Source organism: Macroventuria anomochaeta (genome assembly GCF_010093625.1).
Source record: "Macroventuria anomochaeta strain CBS 525.71 unplaced genomic scaffold BU25scaffold_15, whole genome shotgun sequence".
Classification (NCBI taxonomy): Eukaryota; Fungi; Ascomycota; class Dothideomycetes; order Pleosporales; family Didymellaceae; genus Macroventuria; species Macroventuria anomochaeta.
The window spans coordinates 299,779-319,662 of NW_022985376.1; the positions used below are offsets into that span (position 1 = coordinate 299,779).

Consider the following 19,884-nt stretch of genomic DNA (forward strand, 5'->3'; position numbering starts at 1 on the left):
AGAGGCAAAGCTAGCTGGCTGGCACTATATATATTATACTACACAAAGAATACTTGCTTAAGTATTCTTGTGCTTACCTTTTGGTATAACTTGGAGATGTCACGTAGTATTGATATCGAGGGCAGGGCGCTCATCCATTACACTACTAATCCGCCGGTACGTTGCTTAAATAGGGCTGAGCGAACGGGAAGCCTTGCTGTCTCCTGGCCGCTCACCACAAAAGCCCTTAATTCTACTGTATCCAGTGTTGCTAAAAACAGACCACAAAGGACACAAATTTGCAACACGTATCGTTACCGCACGTGATATTGAGATCGGAGTAGGCGCCAGATGTCAAGGAGCTGCACGCTTGGGTACGAAGTGGATATGGTGTTGGCCCGTGACCTCGTCGTTTACCTAGTCTGTGCTCAATGACAACAATGTTTACCTCTCACCCAACATCACGACAAGCACCTCCTCTCAGATTCTGACACTCACATCCACCTCCATTTGCAGCATAGTTTTAACTATTGCTTGCTACGTCCCATCGGAAGCACACTTGACTACAATGTTACCATGGCGAGTCTGTCGCCCGACTACAAACAGCTGTATCTTGAGGAACAGCGTAGGCGCAAGAAGGCCGAGGCGAAGACCCGCCTGACAACCCTGCCCGAGTTTCTCGACGCATGCCACAACCACCTGCACGCAGGCCTGACCGTCCAGACGAATGTAACACTGTCGACGCAAGGCAACCCTGCGAACGCCAACAACAAGCTCCGGCCAGAAAGACTCCGCGTTTGGGATGATTTCCCTGCGCGTCAAGAAGCGATCTGGAGGGACATGATGGGATCGGACTTTGCCCTGGAACGGCACTTCACCTCAGTGAATACTTTGAGAGAAAACGGGGTGGAGATCCAAGAACGAATGATGGGCTCTGAGCTGGACCTGCACATCTTCCAGCGGTCGACGGTCGAGGAGCCGGTGTCGCGGATTGTCAAGCAGTTGTACAACAACCAAGGGCTGAAGCGCAAGTTTGGCCTGCGCGGTTCTGTGAACTTCGAGAACCACGCCAACACATTGAGCCCCGAGCAAGAGGTGGAAGAGGGCATGCAGAATCTGTCAATATATGGCGGTCCCCAACGACGATCACAACGCTTGAAGGCAAAAGCAAAGGCAGAGGCATCGTCCTCATCAGAGCCCTCGGCCGCTGCCTGTAATAGCACATCACAATCTTCTCGCCCCCGGGCCGACCAATACTGTGTCTACAACACGAGCAAAGAGAGTAGCATAGCGGCCTTCGTCATCGAGTACAAAGCGCCACACAAGATTCCGCTCGGCTACATATATGAGGGGCTGGATGATATGGACCTCGATGATGTTGTCACATGCCGCGAAGCTGAAGGCCCGCAGGACCGCTTCCGCCGACTGATAGCTGCAATCGTCACCCAAGCATTCTCCTACATGGTCCGGGTCGGCGTGGAATACGGATGCGTGTGCACTGGCGAAGCGAGCATCTTCCTGCGCGTTCCGCACGATCCCACGACTGTCTACTACTTCTTGTCTGTGCCCAAGGGCGATGTTGGCGATACCAGCGGATGGACGCCAGACGCAGACGGTCCGAATCGACTTCACTTAACCGCCGTTGGGCAAATGCTAGCCTTTACGCTGCAGGCTTTGAGAACGCCGCCTCGGAGCCAGAAGTGGCGGGAGGAGGCCTCGGCTCGACTGAAGAGCTGGGAGGTCTTGTACGAGGTGCTGCTGGACGACATTTCATCGGATGAGGCACCGTCGTCAGAGTATCGGCCGCCTCGAGACACAGGTTTTCTTCGCATGTCGCCTGTCCGGCTTCGACAGAGACTCACACGCATGGACTCGCCTGACTGCTCGCAGCCGCAGGATCAGCATAGCGCCAGCGACGAAGACCCTGACCGAGATACGCCAAGTCGACCGCCGCCGTTGTTGCCGCGGCTGCCGCAGTCATCTCGCACAAGACCAGCTGCCAGCGGGTCTTCGTCCGGTCGCCAGTCGCGCCATGCGGGACAGGGTGGACAGTATTGCACTCAGAGTTGCCTGCTTGGCTTGGTAAAGAGCGGTCCGCTTGACCTGTTGTGTCCAAACGCAAGGAATCATGGCACAGGCCGTCATCGCATCAACCTGACAACGTTCCTCAAACGCATCCGTCAGCAGCTTTCCAAGGACCTAGACCGGAATTGTGAGCCCATAGGACGCCACGGAGCGTGCGGTGTTCCCTTTTGTGTTAGGCTGGACTCTCATGGATATACCGTGGTCGCCAAAGCTTGCCCGATCGACTTTGTGCATCGTCTCAGGTGGGAGGCAAACGTCTACAACCTCCTCCGTCCTATACAGGGCACGCATGTACCAGTGCTTCTAGGTAACGTGGACCTAGAGGTACCGTACTACTATGAAGGCATCGCCGAGCTCGTGCACATGATGTTTCTCAGCTATGGAGGCAAGCGCATGGACAAGCAGTTGGCTTTGGCTGACAAGTCGTTTGCTTTACAGCAGGTGCAGAAGTCGATTCAAGCCATCTGTGCGCTTGGAGTTCGGCAGAATGACCTTGAACTACGGAACATGCTGTGGGATGATGAAACACGACGAGCGATGGTGATTGACTTTGAGCGAGCAGAGACGGAGAAAGTGCGAGCAGCGCTGGGCGTTGTCTCGGGCAATGCAACAAGGAAGCACGTTGGAGGGAAGGGTGCAGATGTCACGGATGTTCTGACCTATGGTTATATATCGGGACCCATACGGGCCACCACCGGGACCTCGGAGGATAACCTCCGAGACCGAGAGTATATAGCCACCTCGAATCCCCAAGGCTGATCCCTTAAGGATTCGTCTATCTACTTACTACAATATACCCTTTTCGTCCCATATCTAGTCCCCTGTCTACAGCGACCTCACAGCAGATCACACTGAAACGACATCACGCAACTTTGTGTTACGATCAAAGGGCAACCCGCAACAACACTGAACGAACAGGACTACGCAACGATACGAGAGAAGCCGAAGAACTGTAGCATCGATCGACCCGAGCAGTGGGACCGCGTCGGCGATACTCAGTATGATCATCATTCTCAGTTGAGCAACTCAAGCGACCCGAGCAGTGAGGCCGCGTCGGCGATACTCGGCACGGTCAGTATACTCGGCACGAGCAGTATACTCAGCACGAGCAGTATACTCGACACGAGCAGTATACTCGGCACGGTCAGTATACTCGGTACGAGCAGTATACTTGGTACGATCAGTATACTCAGTACCGAGCGCTCTGAGCAATCCTCTGCTCATGTATATAGCAAGTAGACATGCTGCCCTTATGGCATCGTGTTCAACCTCGTCAATCAACTTTGTTATTGGAATCTCACTTGCTCTCGAGCCAGACAGTATACTCTGTACTACTCATTGCAACCAGTCGTCGCGGCCTCCGGCTAGACAGCTATTACCTCGACTATTACGAAGGCTACTACCGCCTTGCCAGGATAGTCTACCCCTGACCACCCAAGCCTTACTTAGGTGACTGTCAAACCCCTACGGACTCCCCGTACCTCCGCTCATCCCCGAGAACCAATCGAATAGTGTCTACGAGCTTTGCTTAAGGCACGAATCGCAACACTTTGTCAAGCTCGAGAACCTAGACCTCATGGAGTCAGGCCTCATGGAGTCAGGACCTGGTAGGCGCGGGTAACATCTCGTACATTGCACCTGAGGTTCTGTCACGGTTTGGGGTGCCCCTGCCTCCCAAACCTCACCTGCCATGAGAGTGAATCTGTCACGGTTTGGGGTGCTCCTGCCTGTTGTACCTCACCTCCATAAGAGTGACTGCCACGTCACACTAGCGTTGTTTACAGCTACTCACCTATATATACTGTTCGTAGCTTCACCCAATACAACCCCAGTACAATCTTCAAATTCTTCCCTTTGCGTACAGTTCTTCACTGAACTCTGACAGAATCTCAGTTCAATCCTCCAATTCTTTCCATATGCACACTGTCCATACTCCCCGACAAGATTTAATCAGGGCTCTCTTGATATCTTCAGAGCTGAGAGGTTGTGGCGCAATCTCTTGCCGAGCACGCTCCTTAAAATCCTCGAGATTAATAAGCCTGGCCGTTTTACACATGTTCCTGGTCAAGTCTGTGAAGGGAGAGGTGTTGCGTCTCTATTTGCACGTTGACTGTCGTGGAGAGGGCACGGAGAGCAAGCGGTAGGGCACGTACGACCGCAGGAAGGTGAGCACCAGCGGAATATCATTGTCGGCGGTCAGCGTGCCGTCAAGGCCACAGACCAGAATCCTGTCTCCAGTTTGTTATTAATGCGACGAAGAGAGAGAGGGCAAATAGATCTAGATTAAGCCTAGCCCGGTAGAAGACGTGGTTACCAAAAACAGGAAGGCGCGTAACGGCTTTCTCGAAACGGTCCCATGACAGATGACGGGTCGCCCAGGAGAACTTGTTTTCAACGTCCTATGATTGTATGTGAAAGAAATGTCTTTTTCTACAAAATATATTCTGCAATTGCTACGGCTGCAGCCAATAGGGAGAGGCAATGAACTCTGCATATTTCATCGGATATTGTCAAGGAGCATGGATAGTACGCATGTGGGAAGGACTGAAGGATTGAACTGATTATTCTACATGCTACAGAGGGGAGCTATACATAACGAAATGTCTACGTTGATGTCGTGTAGCTGTCAACATGTAGTCGTGCGACGTAGCAACCAATCAGTAGATAAGCGCTCATGCGGCCGACTGCAAGGAGACACCTCAACCGTGACAGATATTCTCTCTTAAATGACTAAAAGCCATCCAGAAGTATATATTTCTTCTTTGTATGGCCATTAGTAGCAGCACTAACTGTAAAGAACCCAAGCACTGTTTAAACTCGTCCACTTTGTCCATTACTAGCAGGTTTTAAATAACGGAGACCCTAAAACAGTACCTTGACAGACTGCAGATCAGACGGGAGAACTTGCTGTCTCCTGTGTGGTTGACACAATTGTCAATAATTTTCTTGTAAACAGCAACCTGCAGCCGGGCTGTCGGTGACAGTGGTCTGGACTTGGCATCCCAAGATCTGCAAACGGTTATTTAGTGTACATTAAGATGCTTCATTGTTGAAGGGTTGAGATGTTGATTGATCTTAAGAGCTATTGGCTAGAATCGATCGAGACTATATAGTAGAAGGGGATAGCAGTGAAGGGTTGGGGAAGCAAACCGAGCTAACCGAATGAGCTGGACAATCAGTGCAGTGGACCGTTAGCAAACACTGCAACGGACCGCTAGCAAACAGATGGAGATCGGTGGACACTCCCTCCGACAGTCATGCTTATCATGCTCGGGACGTACTGGACGAGCATAGAGAGATCTGATTGCTGCGTTAGCCGCTGGGCTTATGAAGCAATAACGCCACGCAGATGCGGGAGGCCTCAAGCCTGGCCTTCCCCTTCAGTTGCCTACCCTGCGACTAACAACGTTCTCTCCTTCTATTCTTACCTTGCCAGGACTCGTAATCTCTTCCAACCAACGAGTACTGCAGCTCTGCTACACCAAAGCCGGCTATACTTGCTGCAGGCGCAGCTGCGCCGCCTGTCAAGCTTCAAAGCCCCTCCAAATACCACCTCTCAGCTTTGTGGGCTCGAAAGTAAACCTCACACAATCCTCATTTCTCAACATGGAATTGAGGTATCCTTCTTACTAGATCTGCTTTCACGTCATTTACTGGTGTTCTTCAAATCAAGGTTTTCGTACATTTAACAATGCACAAGTACACAGCTATATTGTCACGGTTTGGGGTGCTCCTGCCTGTCGTACCTCACCTGCCATGAGATTGACTACCTTGTCACACTAGCTTTGTTTACAGCTACCCACCTATACATATCGTTCGTAGCTTCACCCAATACAACCTCAGTTCAATCCTTCAATATTTTCACACATGCGTACTGATCACTCACGATCCACCGCGACATATACAAACGGTGCAAGCTTCTGCTACTATTGTACTGAACATGTACTCTACGCTTGGCTTGTAAGCCCTAGAATTTGCGCTTCGAATTGGAGAGATTTCTAATGCTGGTAGGTGCAATTCGCACAAACGCAGACCTAGAAAACTCGACTAAGTTACAAGCTGCCCATGGCTGGTTGCACATTTGTACATTTTGCAAATCGTGCTGGGTGATCGACAGAGATGCAGCAGCAAGTTGGTGATGTGCCGCCACAGCTGCAGGGGAGCCCTGGCAACTGGGCTTTGCTTCAGACTGTCATCCAATACCACTCATGAACACTCACGTAGATTTGTTCCTGTACAAGTGTTCAAATCGCTTCCTGAAAAGTGTTGCAGCTGTGGCGTTGTATGAGGTCAATGCTCCAAATCAGTTGCACGTTTACAACACGTTGTCGGATTGGCGCGGTCGCTGTCGCTTTCGTCTGCTTATCTTGACGCATAAAATATCTGCATCTTTTTTACAGTAATGCTCTCTTCACGATTCAGAGCCGGCCATACAGACACCAGTTGAACTCCTCTAGATTGATGGGACCTGGAGTTTGCAAATCAGTTAACACTTTAACGTAGCATCTTGCAGCCCGCACAGTCATGTCGCAGTCGGATCCTTGGTCGGTGTATAATACCAGAGTACGTGCCTTGTTGCTGTTCGTCTTTGGGTTGTGTCCAAGGCTAACCTCTGTCCAGCTGGCACCCGACTGGTCTTCAGACGGCTCGGAATCGAAGGGTCGTCCTTCACCTTATGGATCCGACGTCTTTCAATCTGATAGGACTCTGGATCCCGTTGCAGAAGTGCCTGACCAAGCTATCGCCCCAGCTGAGCACTGTGATCTTCCGGCGCTGGCCTATCCTCTTACCAATGTTCCGTCACTACCGCCGATTGGTGATCATGTCAAGTGTGGTAATTGTGGTGTGGAATTCACGGGGATCTATCGACTTGATAACCTTGCGCGACATGTTCGACAAAAGCATATTCAAGGAATGACTGTTACAGATCCATGTACAGGTCATGGATGCCACCTGGTCTTCCAGCGAAAGGATGCCCGATTGAAGCATGAACGCAAAAGACATCCCGAATTGCAACATCCACCAGTACAACAGAGACAGGGTGGTTCAAGTGGATCACTCACGTCGTCTCTGCACAACAGCTGAGCTTTTCTTGACGACAACCTTGAGGCCTTTGCTGAGCCGAGGGAGTCAGTAGTACTGACTGAGCTTGAGTATGTCCTTCTGGGTTTGCGGATATGGGAAGAGTGTCCCGTGAACCAACCGGGACCACTGCCAAACTTGTTCGACGACCGCTCAAGTGGCATCAGCCACAGTCATGACCAAGACAGTGTTTTCAGCTCCGAGCACCTGTTAAGAGTGACAGCTACGGACGCTAGCAGCACTTGCAAACTACCGGGTCTGCAGCTTGTTGGATATTCTCAGTTGGAGGACTTCGGAAACGTCACACAATGCTGTCCGATCCGGGACTGCTCGCAGACAGTCTCACCACACTTTGAGCAAGAAAAGTGTGTGCCTGGACAACCGGCGCCACTTCGCATGACAATAACGCAAGCACAACCCATTGACGACGAACCTGGGTCCACTTCCACTGCTAAAAGCGATCTCCCTGCGGAAGTTCAGCTAGAAGCGCACATCCTTATGAGAGATTCACAGGTATTGCCACCCTTCGGTCAACGTTTGATTGACCGATTGAGTGCGGAGCTCGAGCCCCAGGTACATTTGCAGCTTTGGACGAGTTTTTTCAATCGTTGGGAGGGAATCCTTGAGGTGTTGAATAGTCGAAGGTTAATCTTCGCCCCAGAAAGCAGAGATCGAAACTAACAGAATTAGATCTGAATCTTACCGTTGGTTTGCTCCAGTGCTTGAGATCATTCGCCAGAATGTACAGCTACACGGTGCCGACACATCGAACTTAGCTTGCTCTAAGGGACAGAGAGCTCACACGAACAATGAACCACCACCAGGCGCGAAGCCAACAAGAAAACGCAGCAACTCTAGCGGCGTCGCTTCACGTGAACCAAAACGTGTCAGAAAAGCTGTATACTCCGCAAGAGACAACAACGACAAGGTTCAAGTCAAGCAAGCTGATGATACAACAGGCGATACGTTGGCGAGGGTAGATTGTATCATCTACAAACACCACCTCATGCATGGGACGTTGTCCGAATGTCCTTGTGCTGGTTTCAACGCCCTTGGTATATCACAGCTTCGCCATCAACACCTAAAACCCAGCCGAGCGAAAGGTCATCTTGGTCTGATACGCTTCCTTGAACGATGTAAATGTTGCAAGGAAGATGTTGTTGACGAGGAACGGTGGATAAGGCACAGAGCGATGGAGTGTGATTTCAAGACACAAAAGCAAAACGGAGGTGTTGCACAATGGGCTCGGCTCTATCTCGCACAGTATCCAGACGCGGTTCAGATACCAAATCCATGTAAACGAAGTTTGCTACGACACGATGTGCATTGGCTGACACTACACAGACGTCGGGCAGGATGTTTGGTTAACTGATGCCGAATGTGAAGAGCATAGGCAATCAGTCCTGGTCATACTCCCTCCAAGTGAGCTCGCATCGGACTCTTTTTTTTAGACCACCAGTCAGTGGCTGAAGCGGAAGCACCACCAGGACTATCGGATCTCTCAACGCAGACTCCGGCGGACGAGGGACTTGGCCGTTCTGCAGCGTGCAATATTATTTTCGCAGATATTCTGGATCCACTGAGCCTCATGAGAGATGGGACGCCTACGCTACCCCTCGATATGCCTGCTCACAGCCACAGAGACATTGTCGGCGGCACCCTGAAACTTCTGGCCGCTCTCGCCGAGGAGAGCACTCGCTCAGCCGATCCAGATTACTGTGAAGAGTTGGCTGATCAGATCGAACAACTGCTTCCCGTCATCGCCCGCTTGCGTCGGGAGGCCCAGTTTGCGCCGAAATCAATCTGTGCTACAGCAGGCCCGTCTTCTGGAATTCTCAACGAGCACTGCGACTTACCGTCTCCGAGCTCAGAGACTGCAAGCAGCAGATCGAGGTCAGTGATCCGGCCAAGCACTCAAAGATGCGGGAGTGGTTCTTCTTCAAATAAGACATCAACGCAGACCGGCTCGCTGTCCACTTTTGATATCGTGGATCGCACTAAGCCTGAGGACGAACAACGATTTCTGTTATCGGGCAAAGTTCCCGTTGTACATTCCCAAACTTGCCCGACTGGTTGTCCTCCTGTGCTGCAGAGTGAGTTAGGAGATGAAGGTCCCGACCAAGCCATTGCATTGCCGCGCGATGATCCCTTCCTCAACCTTGACGAAACAGACGTCCCTGAATTTGAAGATTTCATGCGTGAGTTGGATCAGTATTCGGACCCTGCCAAATGGTGCATGACACATGGATATGCGACAACTGGTTGCAATTGAATAAATCAAAAACTTGTGGATTAGATCGTTCAATGTATCTTTCAGAAGAGTAGATTCAATAGCTAGAGAGAGCACATCGTACGAGAGTGTCATCAAATTATCAGCACGTGAGTTCAACATACAAGTTGCAGATTCGAAAAGACAAAAACATACAACAGCGGGTATTCGCTAGTGGTCACCCACCTAACTACTAATCCGCCGGTACGTTGCTTAAATAGGGCTGAGCGAACGGGAAGCCTTGTTTTCAACGTCCTATGGTCGTATGTGGAGAATATGAGAAAAACTAAAATTAATAAACTGAGTATCGTTGTTTTGTAGCAGATGGCTAGGTAGGTCTTGCTCACCGTGCCCCAAACACCATCAATCCAGCCAGCGCAATGCCATTACCTTGACCATATGCTGAGAATCAACCGCGAACGCCAATACAGCGCCGGTATCTGTAACCCAAGGAAACAATGCGCGCTTTGAAAGTCAGGAACGCAGACGCCATTGTATGGGTGTGGAAAGCAAGTAAAGATAAATACCACCCATGTGTGCTTGCTCCGGAAACGATGCAGATGAAGCACTCGCTTCTTGTTCGTAATGTTCGTATCTCGTCGAGCGTGACGAAGTCATGATTGTGTTCAAACGCGGACGACAGCGCCTCCAGTCCAGCGGAGCCTGCGAAGACCCAGACCGGTACCTCGTACAGCTTCTTTACCACAGCTTCCACCTTCGGAGCCAACAACACCCATCTGGCCCACAGCTTCGGCATAGCCAGCTTCGTTACCGACGACATATCCTGCAGAGAAGCTAAGGGCGCTTACAAGGACGACAACGCCGGCACTGACGACCCATGTGAAGAGTGTTGGGCTAATCTCTTCAATCAGAGCACTCTGCTTGCGTGCCTTCTTAGCCGCATGACGGTCTCTGCTGCTGCTCCGGACGCCAGCAACGGCTGGGCTGGCTTTGCGTTTGGATTTGTCGGAAGGACTGCTGCTTGTGGTACGGGAAGATGAGCCGTTGTTCGTTTCCTCAGTCATATCGCCTAGGGCTACTGATTCGGGAACCATCCGAAGAGACGAGGGATCGACGCGGCTAGACGTTGCGGCCGGTGCGGCATGAGATTGACCGGGCTTAGGAAGGCCTCTGACTGCAGCTGCGGCAGACAGGAGTGTGGAGAGGCTGGCTCGGAGTGCCTCGTCATGGTCAGCTTGGTGGCCGGGTGATATGACGTTGTAGGGCGTATGTTGTGGGTATGAGTGCTGTCGCTGAGAGCCTGGCCTTGTTGCAGGCCTTCGCGGTATGTAGACCGTCCCTGACTGTGAGCGTACAATGTGTTCGGCACTTGGGTGTGAGAATGCGTTGGGTCGAGGTTGAAACTGTCGAGCGGTTGATCTTGGGTAGTTGACCGCGGTCGCATTCTCGTCGTCGTCTTCATCCTCTTCCTCCCTCTCTGACATGGTGTCAGAAGAGGTAACAGAATGTGGCCCGCGATAGATGTGGTGCACTTCCTGCCTCAGAGGAGAAGGTCCGATATGCTCGTTCGAGGACGTCATCACCCTGTCCGATTCGCTCTCGCTCTCATCGTACTCCTCTTGACTACTGTTACCTCCACCAGCGCTCGTTACAAGATGACCAGTGCCTATCTGGAAGTGGCCGCCGCGTGGACGTCTGTTTCTTCTATACAAGTTCGAGTCATGTTGGACTGTGAGGCCTGTCGTGATGATTTCGTCGGCAGCAGAGGATAGTGAGGACGAGGACAGTCTCGAGCTGATGTCGATCCAGGACTCTGGAGGCATGATGTTAGCTTGTGAAGAGCATATATCTTGAACTGGACAGTACTCGAGGTGTTGATTAAGGAGCACGTCGAAGGGGACGATTGCTGTAGAGCAGGTAACGCACCTTCTGAATGCTGTCTTGCCGGTGATGATCGTGTGTAGGAGGGAGCCATGCCTTGGTTACGTGGATATGTCTCTTCGGAAGGTACAGTCTGCCGAGCTGATCGTGGCGGGCGGTGATCGTGCATTATAGTCTTCACAAAATGGTCTGATACTCAGCTACAAACGACTGCTCTTGCGAGATCGATGCCCTAAGCTGCCTCACTGTTTCACACCGTACGTAGGCGTGTGGTGGAGAGATATGCGCGCAGGTGGATCTACCAAGACCAGTTCCGATCTCGGTTCTTTGACTCCAGGTGCGTTGTCTGCGAGAGCCGAGAAGAGGAACGACGTGTCGCGGAGGGACAGCAGAGTGCTAGAACCTCAAAGACAGCACACGACCCAACGCCGTTTGCCGCAGAATGCGCGTGGGCTGCAGCTGCACTTGGAATACCAGATCAAGACCGCGGTCTGACGCTACGCCACAAGCTGGCTCGATGATCCGGCACGCAGTGACGTCTAGCGGGGGTGTGCTTTGGTGGGGCACCGGGGTTGGACAGATCGGGGTTGAAGGAAAGGGGGAGAACAACAAAGAGAAAGGATGAGAGTAGAAGTGGAAGTTCAAGGGAAAGATTATGACCTTCGTTCCTAACCCCGTGTGCTGGCCAGCCTCTTTGGCAGGGTCACGTAGACAAATAGCGGTGGATGTTCTCATGAACGAATCACGTTACACTTCCGCACACCTTCTGCTTGAAGCCTAGCTGTTTCTGGTGCTCACCTGGCCTGGGTACAAGACACAGCTGCGCAACTTCCGGTCTTCTGCCTTGCATAGTACAATCTTGAGATGATGCTGCGCACCCTTCATCGCTCTTCGCTACCGTAGCTCTGGCGAACAAACGTTTGCCCGGATCCCATGCGTGTTCCATGGTGGGGTGTTCGCGAGCCGCACTCAACACGTCATTGTAGTTTGTATGAGAACATTAGAAGTTGCATGTTGGTCTGACATGTGTGTTCCTATATTGGCAGGTGTTTCATTGTGGCGCAGCTCTCCATCTCCAAACATACTGATCGCCAGAGCTCTCCTGTATCCACAAGGCGGGCCACAAAACGAAACAACTGAACGCCACTATTATGCGAGTATGGTTGCGACTCATCGATAGATGCTCTCAACTGACAGCACACAAAGGAAAGCAGAAGTGAGATCGAGGAGACCTCGTTCAAGGGGAAAGTGGTAGGAAAGATGCAGCTCTAATGCCAGGACAATTTCGTAGGCGTTCGTTAAAGTAAAGTTGTAAAGATGGAAGCAACAGGGCTCCAGAGAAAGCGAACAAGCTCAGCCATCTTCCAGTCTGGCTGATATATGGTACAAAATACGGCGAACTGTGTTGCAAGGGTGCAAACTACGAAGTTGGTAGAGGGTTGCATATATGGATGGCGGCTTAAACTGGTCGATGTTGGTGGGACCTGCAGGTTACGTGGATGATATCGGCGACACCTCAACACTTAGTTTTTCTTCTCTTCTTTCTTCTTCTTCTTCTTCTCCTCCTTCTTCGCCGTCTTCTTAAAGAAGTCGCTGATCCCATCCTTGAACTTTTCCCAAGGGTTTCGGTTCAGGCGGTTGCTGAGCTGGCGGTAGTTGTACATCTCAGCCCAACAATCGCGACCCCACTCACAGCCAGCCATGTTAACTAGAAAGTCGCGATCCTTTTCTTGATAGTGGATGTTGACATCGTCGCCAGCATCGCCGCAGGCGCCGGGTGGGAAGCTGTTGATCTTGCGTTGCTGAAGAAAAGCGACATGTGGTCGGATCCAGGGCTGGTTCTGGTACATGTATTCGAAAGCATCCTGCTCTTTGTGCTCCCATTCCATGTGTTTCTGCTCGTAGCCAACGGGATCCCACCAGATGTCCAGCAGCCGGTCTGTCCAGACACTCCTTCGCAACATGAAGGAGCCCAGGTTGAAGCCGCCACAGTCCTGAGGAATAAGCATGTTGATGGACTCTACTCGGCCGTCACCGACAGGCGAGCGAGTTTCGGCGTCCAAGTGTTCATCGGTCAGGGGGTGTGAGATGTTGAGAGGGTTGTAGACGTTGATGTCGCGGTACGTGATGTCTTGTAGGTTTTTGAAGATGTGCTTCTGGAGGGAGTAGGACGGTTCCATAATAAAGGTGTTGGTGTCGAGCCACCAGAACCTGCCATTATCAGTCATTGTAGCTTTACATCGTGTAGGCGTACATACCATTCAGCCTGGGGGTATTTCCGCATGGCGTTGCGAATGGTGTCCACTTTCTCCCAACTTTCTCTCCATTCGTGAGCATAGCGTTTCTTCGTGCTCATATCCACAATCTCAAGGTCGTAACCCCACTTCTTTGTGTACTTCTTCTTGTTCTTGACGCTATCGCGCTCGATCGCCCATTCGCGAGGGCCTTTCCATTCCATGACACCTCCACCCTGGTTCGCCGCGAGAATGATAACGTATTTGTTGCCGCCACCGAAAAGTGCAGATCGTCTGTACATTCGATGCAAAGCTGCTGTTGTCAGTCACGATCTTTGTACAGGAACTTTCAATGCTTACGTGTGGCGTAAAACACAACAATGCTAAGGATAATGAGCAGGACTACTCCGAGTGACCGCCTCAGGCGCCAGAGATTCCAGCCGACACGGTTCAACATCTGCGAGAATTTGTGGCCCTGGTACCGCCCACGGCCAAGCTTCTCCTTGTCGCCATAGCTTATGGGCAAGCTGGTGGATATTCTGCGAAAATGTTTCGAGAAGAAGCCCTGGTTTCTGGGAGTGAAACCCGGGTATCCCTTCACTTCAGCGCTTCTCGCCTGGGCTGAAGCCCAAGTAACATTATGTGACGAGCCATTCGCCCCACCTGAATCGTAGGGGGTGTTCAAGCCAGGACTTGACCAGCCTCCAGGTTTGGGTGAAGGTGATCTTGACATGTCGACAGCTGGTGTGCCGGGGATTGTGGGCAGGGCGTCGCCCAGTGAGCCGCCCGAGATACCGCTTGTTGTCCCTAACCTGTTGGGTAGACCAAGGTTGAGGTTTGGTGGTTGTGTTTTGGCGGCGGATGAGCGCCGTCGGCGTTGGCCAGCGTTACTGGAGAAGGATTGAGAAGCCAGCGTGACTTTATCGGGATTGTAAAGTGGGCAGAATGCACAGGGACCGATCGCGCGTGGCTTCTGGCAGCAGTGCTGTCAGGTTGTAATCAATGCTTAACGATAAGCAATGCGCGGCAGAAGGCAAGGCGCGTTAATCGCGATGAGGACAGCTGGCTGCGACTTGAAGCTTTTCGGTCGGCAAGGCGAGGCGGTCGCACCTTCAGCGGGAAGGTTCAAGGGAGCGAGATCTGCGGTGCAACGTCAAAAGACAGTTCTCCTCGCGGGCAATTGGCAGGCAGAGGCACAGGAGCACAGTACAGCTGCATGCAAAGAGGGAACGCCTGCAGTCGAAAAGGAGCTCTACGATAGATAAAATTACCGTCTAGATGTTAAGCTTGGCGAGTTTCTAATCATTAGGAGTCCCTGACTAGCACCCTCGCTCCACCCGCGCATACCTGCCCTTTGTGGCATCATCATCAGCGTAGCCAACTTTGCAATCTCGAAATGGATAACCGTTCAGGGCGAAGAAGCTGAGGAAGTGGGCTTGCGGCCATGAGAGCTAAGAGGCGTTGCAGTAGCTGCTCGTGTTGCTTACCTGCAGCTGCTCTCCATGCCCTCACATGTGAACATGATCGATGGGTTAGCAAACAAGGAGCCGTCGATGGTCTTCAGAAGTTGCTGTACGTCCATCCCCTGGGATACGTCCAACGGGCTCTAGGTCACCTCACCATACCTCGCTCGCACTTGTGCATCCTCGATGTCAATGCACTATAGGTCGTGTGGCAGCCAAAGATACAGACCGACCAGCGGTCTGTCCATCGTGCATCCGTCGCCCTTAAGAAGAGCCCTGCCCTCTTGCATGCTGTCCAGGGTTTCTTTAACTTTGCCATCATGAGCAACGTTGAAGTAATGCCATGGGCACGTCCTCCTTAAACAACATCTGCTCTCTCGCTTTTAGTGATAGGTGGTGTGGCTTGTTCGAGTCCTGACTTGAACGTGGATTGTCTCAGGCACAGCCGGGGTCGCTCGACAAACGCATGGCAAGTTGTCTTGAGGGCTTTTCGTGGCAAGCACACGACCTGGATGTATCGGAACTGCATGTCGCAGACAGAAAGTCGATGGCTTGAAAGGGTTACACGCTTGAGCGGGGCGCCATCCAACCGTTGGCGGCTCTGCGATGGTAGGCGCTTAAAGCTGCTTCGTTCTCGCACCTCACTGGCTCCCCCCTCATTTGGCCTGCCACAGCGTCCAGCTCCGCCTCTGGGGCGTCTCAGATTGTAGTACATTTCCAGGTCCAGCGAATCTTCAGCGGTTATTGAGCCTCACGTCTAGAAGATGGCGCCGTCGCAAGACCGATTTGGATGGCTCCATCCAATCACATCCACTCTCTGCTCACTGTCGACTGTTGCTGGGACGAACTGGAGCTCGTTCAAGCCTGCGTACCTGGCGCATCTGACGAATTAGAAGACGAGACAGTAGACTGTGTAAGGACACTACTGACATACGGTTGGGTAGCCTGCACGCTCAATGTAATTCAAGAAGACCCGGGGGCCTGGAGGTCGTGTGTCTATATGCGAACGCCCTTTTCGTTCTTCTGTCTTTCCTGTCTCGTTGCCTTCATACCGTCGCTACTTGTCTTCACCTTCACCTTACCAGCCAACGCGACCGGTGCTTCTGCTTCCTATTGTCTCTATTGTTCTATTTCCAAGACTTCACAGCAGGCTTGTTTCGTAATTACATTGCACGACGACTTTACGCCCCACTCCTGAATCCTCCACCTACCTTCGTTTAGCCACCCACAACTACCTACTTCAATCGATATGAACACAACAAATTTCGGTGTACAGCCATCGACACAGTCATTGGGGCGGACAACAAGACCTACAGATTTCGATTTCGACTCTTCCACACAACGCAACGACCGCGACGATCAAATACTGATACATCTGAATGGCCATTTCGATGGGACCATCGCTCTACCTAAGACAACTCGAGGGAGAGAAGCATGGGATAGTGATTCCCACACATCTGCCCGAAGGGCTGCCAGCAAGCGGAATTCTAGGTCGTTCACATCACGTGTGTCTCGGCAGAAGAGTAGGAGACGGGAACTTCTGGGACGACAAGCAAAATTAGACACAAGCTTCACTAGACACAAGGGCGATACACCGCACCAGGTGTTTCCTGAGCATGAGGCGCATGGCAACGGACTGGCAAGAAAACAAAGCTGGTTCAGTGTCGGGCGTTCATCTACCAAATTCAAAGGGCTGGGGATCACGAAAGGCACCCCTCAGCCAGAGTTCTCACATCGGAGACTTCCAAGCATTGACCATGAGCCTAAGACTGCGGACTCACTGGCTCCAGCTCCAGGCACTGGAACGTGGAACGAGATCTCCCCGTGGGACCGACCTATACCCATTGGCATCACTGTCCCCACAGACAGTGTTTCTGATTTCAGTCCATATCAAGGAACACGCCAGCGATCAGGAAGTGACATCACCTTGGCCACACCTAGCATCATCATCACGCCTGCCATGCCAATGCAATCAGTCTGGTCGCCGGATACACCGTACACTGAATCAGACTACACGCCAAGTGTATATTCCCGTAACACGTTCAACTTTCATACCATGGACCATAACGTACCTCCCGTACCTGCTCTTCCTCTGGGGATAGTCGGATCTTCAGGCGCACTCACGAACATTAAGCCCGCCCCGGATTCGCCAACGCACAACAGGAATGACACACTTGACTCCAATGGAACGGCGTTCGAGGAGTACGACGATGACGCGCAACGAAAGAACCGCGTCATGTCAAGCGACACCTTTTTCGAAGAGGATGAGGCACCTTTGCGTGAGAGGACGGTTGAGACATCTCTAGTGGTTGATACATCGCTCTTACCGACACCAAGACGTTCACAGGGTTGGTGGAACGTCATCACAACGCCGTTTGTCGCAACGCCGTTAACCGGAACGTGGCCCAAGGACGACCAAAACATTCCGAGAACACCTGACGTGCCAAGTTTGCCAGCTCAGTACAGTCAGAATAAAGGAGCGCCTGCATCGTTGCCTGCTGATAGCTGGACGGCAGTGGAGACGTCTTACGCAGACCGCACTTTGCCTTCTAAAGGGATGTTACCTGTAGTTGTATCTGCGCCAGCGAGCGAGAACGCAACATCACGACACGCCTCTCCTATGACGGCGGCGAGTGAGATTTCAGCAGACATAACTCATACCATTGTAGCGCAGAACGGAAGCCAACAAACAGCAGCAACGCCCGACCGCAGTGTGACCTCGCCGCTATCAGCAATGTCTGCAACCCCTGTCGTCAGCACAGCAGCTATGGCGACAGTCCTGATGCCACGTCAGATAGAAGAAGCACCCCGACCGATCAACATCAACATCGAGCTGCAAGATCGGCGGCCGGATGTCAATGTCCAGCTATTGAACGCCAACTCGCAGCCAGCGATGCAACAGAGCCACACATCCTGGCCAGCACCACGGTTGCAGGGCGTAGGATCATACGCTTCTAGGTCCAACAGCCCTTCTTCAAATCTGCCTACGTTCGCACCACCGCCAACGTTTGCTCAGAAAAGCTCTCATTTCAGCTATGACAATGGAAGCCGAGCAAGTTCACCAGCTTCTACACCGGACCTGAAGCGAGAAAAGAAGCATCGAAAGGTGTTCGACATGAAGACTTTGCTGCTATGTCTGAAGCGAAAGCAGCAAGAGAAGCCGGACGAGAAGAAAAAGAAGAAACGGGGCTGCTTCTTCTGGTGCTGTGGGTGCTGCCTAATCTTGGTTGTTCTGCTTGCGATTCTCATTCCCATCATCGTTGTCTTTTCGAGAAAAAAGGACGATACAACCCAGATCACACCCATCGCAACTCAGCCAGGTGGTGAGTCGACTTCATCAACTCCCGAGTGGCTGACCTTGACGAACCTTCCTCCTATACCTACCGGTGTCTTAACTATTGCTCAACCTGAGGCGGCGGCGGAGGAGAGTGGATGCGTTGCACCTACTACTCTGTGGAGCTGCGCACTTCCCAAGGAGCTGCAAGACTCAGTGAAGCCCAACAAGCCAGATCAACCGAACTTCAAGATCGAGATCACGTTCGACAACAGTAGCTCATCGACGCCTCCGAAGACACAGACTACGAAACGAGCTGCGAACGCAGTCTCAGTTCGCGCTTTCATTCGAGAACGCTTTTTGAACGCCCGCTCAGTACCTTCGCCATCTCCTGCGCCTCCAAGTAGTGACGATATGGTGTTTCTGGGAAAGACGACAGATGGGAATAGCGCTCCTTTTGATGGCGAAGATACACCCTTGTTCATCTCCTTCCAGGATCCAAAAGCTACTGCATCTCGTCTCGCCAAGCGTGCAAGCAGTGATCCTACGAACATCACTGCAACCATCCCGGCACCAATGGTCAACTCAGATGGCACTGCCGCGCCGGCAAATCTGCTTCCTTTGCCTTCCACGCAGCCACTCCGGTTGTACAACCGTGGCAAGGACGACGAGCACTATGGCTTTTACACGTACTATGACCGATCGATCTTCTTGAAGCAAATTAATGGAACGAATCGCGGTGGCAATCCCGCGGATACGGATGGCGGTAGCACGGAAGAGGCTGCAACGCTCCGATGCACCTTCTCCGAGACGCGTTTCCTGGTTCAGATTTGGACGCGCAGTCAGTCGAACAGGCCACTCCTGCAGAGCTCCACACAAAGCGGCTCAAGCGACCTGAAGCGACCAGGGACCTTCCCGTACCCAGTCACAGTCACTATTGACCGGCACGGTGGTAACGCTGCAAAGAAGAACCTCTACTGCTACCAGATGGAGAACGATGGCACCATCAAGAATGACGCCTCGAAGCGCTCATTCCAATTCGAAGATCGCGCATTTGGAGGCAATCTCGTAAATGGCACGCAGGGCCGCCCCAATGTATCAGGACCCATTGATGGAGGGTCCGGAGGATGCTCATGCAAGTATCAAAACTGGCTGGACTGAGGCGTCCAGCTTCAAATTTTCGTTGTCTGTATATCGTACCTTGCATCTGGTGGAGTTCTGCATAGCGTTTGATCTACGGCTGCCAATTGGCGGCCGGCAGTCTGTCACCGCGTGGCATTGCTTGTCGTTGCTTAGTCGTGCCATGTCAGTGAACGCGCATGGCTTGATCCTAATCGCGTAGCTTAATGAGAACCGCTGAATGGATCCCTGTAAAATAGGATTACATAGAGCACATACCTAATATCAACATCAAACGTACCGCATGATCGCAGTCTATTGCTGTTCCAGGGAGTGAAGCCATGAACACCAAGCAGACACCATACCGCTCAATCATAGTCAACCCCTTGAATAAACCGAGACAGTCACTGAACTTGAATGGAGCAAAACATAGCTGCTGAAGCTTTGGACTGCGAAAGCGTAACGGGCTTGCGGCTCTCACGGCTTGTTCCGACCACCTCCACTACCCAATATCAGACCCTTCTCCAACGACCCACC

The 19,884-nt window shown here is 52.0% G+C and overlaps 7 protein-coding genes across 7 annotated transcripts; 4 read left to right on the top strand and 3 right to left on the bottom strand.

Moving 5' to 3' along the window:
• The first annotated feature begins 440 nt into the window (after positions 1-440).
• Positions 441-2,868, top strand: BU25DRAFT_410518 (uncharacterized protein). The gene has a single exon (XM_033706311.1). The coding sequence runs from the start codon at positions 556-558 to the stop codon at positions 2,821-2,823; it is 2,268 nt and encodes a 755-aa protein (XP_033562060.1). The 5' UTR covers positions 441-555; the 3' UTR covers positions 2,824-2,868.
• BU25DRAFT_410519 (uncharacterized protein) lies at positions 2,847-3,303 on the bottom strand. The gene has a single exon (XM_033706312.1). It carries the CDS (start codon positions 3,286-3,288, stop codon positions 3,091-3,093), a length of 198 nt encoding a protein of 65 aa, XP_033562061.1. The 5' UTR covers positions 3,289-3,303; the 3' UTR covers positions 2,847-3,090.
• Positions 3,304-6,367: 3,064 nt separating this feature from the next.
• On the top strand, positions 6,368-7,346 carry BU25DRAFT_45782 (uncharacterized protein). Its single transcript, XM_033710142.1, has 2 exons — positions 6,368-6,627; positions 6,685-7,346. Exons 1-2 carry the CDS (start codon positions 6,589-6,591, stop codon positions 7,147-7,149), a joined length of 504 nt encoding a protein of 167 aa, XP_033562062.1. The 5' UTR covers positions 6,368-6,588; the 3' UTR covers positions 7,150-7,346.
• A 1,454-nt stretch (positions 7,347-8,800) lies between these two features.
• On the top strand, positions 8,801-9,729 carry BU25DRAFT_45798 (uncharacterized protein; the record flags this gene model as incomplete). Its single annotated transcript, XM_033710161.1, has 1 exon — positions 8,801-9,729. A coding segment is annotated over one exon (618 nt), but the record flags the coding sequence as incomplete, so codon positions are not given.
• On the bottom strand, positions 9,700-11,580 carry BU25DRAFT_45809 (uncharacterized protein). Its single transcript, XM_033710172.1, has 3 exons — positions 11,303-11,580; positions 9,763-11,189; positions 9,700-9,701 (listed from the first exon to the last, which is right to left on the bottom strand). Exons 1-2 carry the CDS (start codon positions 11,424-11,426, stop codon positions 10,042-10,044), a joined length of 1,272 nt encoding a protein of 423 aa, XP_033562064.1. The 5' UTR covers positions 11,427-11,580; the 3' UTR covers positions 9,700-9,701; positions 9,763-10,041.
• Positions 11,581-12,780: 1,200 nt separating this feature from the next.
• On the bottom strand, positions 12,781-14,224 carry BU25DRAFT_467990 (glycosyltransferase family 34 protein; the record flags this gene model as incomplete). The annotated part of the gene is made up of 3 exons (XM_033710724.1): positions 12,781-13,468; positions 13,516-13,807; positions 13,852-14,224. 3 exons carry the CDS (start codon positions 14,222-14,224, stop codon positions 12,781-12,783), a joined length of 1,353 nt encoding a protein of 450 aa, XP_033562065.1.
• Positions 14,225-16,203: 1,979 nt separating this feature from the next.
• Positions 16,204-19,389, top strand: BU25DRAFT_431186 (uncharacterized protein; the record flags this gene model as incomplete). Its single annotated transcript, XM_033708649.1, has 3 exons — positions 16,204-16,222; positions 16,379-17,520; positions 17,629-19,389. 3 exons carry the CDS (start codon positions 16,204-16,206, stop codon positions 19,387-19,389), a joined length of 2,922 nt encoding a protein of 973 aa, XP_033562066.1.
• Positions 19,390-19,884: the final 495 nt, after the last annotated feature.

Bases quoted from the DNA above. Each gene is read 5' to 3' on its own strand.
- BU25DRAFT_410518 (XM_033706311.1), top strand. From the start codon at position 556: ATGGCGAGTCTGTCGCCCGACTACAAACAGCTGTATCTTGAGGAACAG.
- BU25DRAFT_410519 (XM_033706312.1), bottom strand. From the start codon at position 3,288: ATGAGCAGAGGATTGCTCAGAGCGCTCGGTACTGAGTATACTGATCGT.
- BU25DRAFT_45782 (XM_033710142.1), top strand. From the start codon at position 6,589: ATGTCGCAGTCGGATCCTTGGTCGGTGTATAATACCAGA. The intron at 6,628-6,684 runs GTACGTGCCTTG...ACCTCTGTCCAG, and splicing joins GGTCGGTGTATAATACCAGA to CTGGCACCCGACTGGTCTTC.
- BU25DRAFT_45809 (XM_033710172.1), bottom strand. From the start codon at position 11,426: ATGCACGATCACCGCCCGCCACGATCAGCTCGGCAGACTGTACCTTCC. The intron at 11,190-11,302 runs GTGCGTTACCTG...TCATGCCTCCAG, and splicing joins GGCAAGACAGCATTCAGAAG to AGTCCTGGATCGACATCAGC.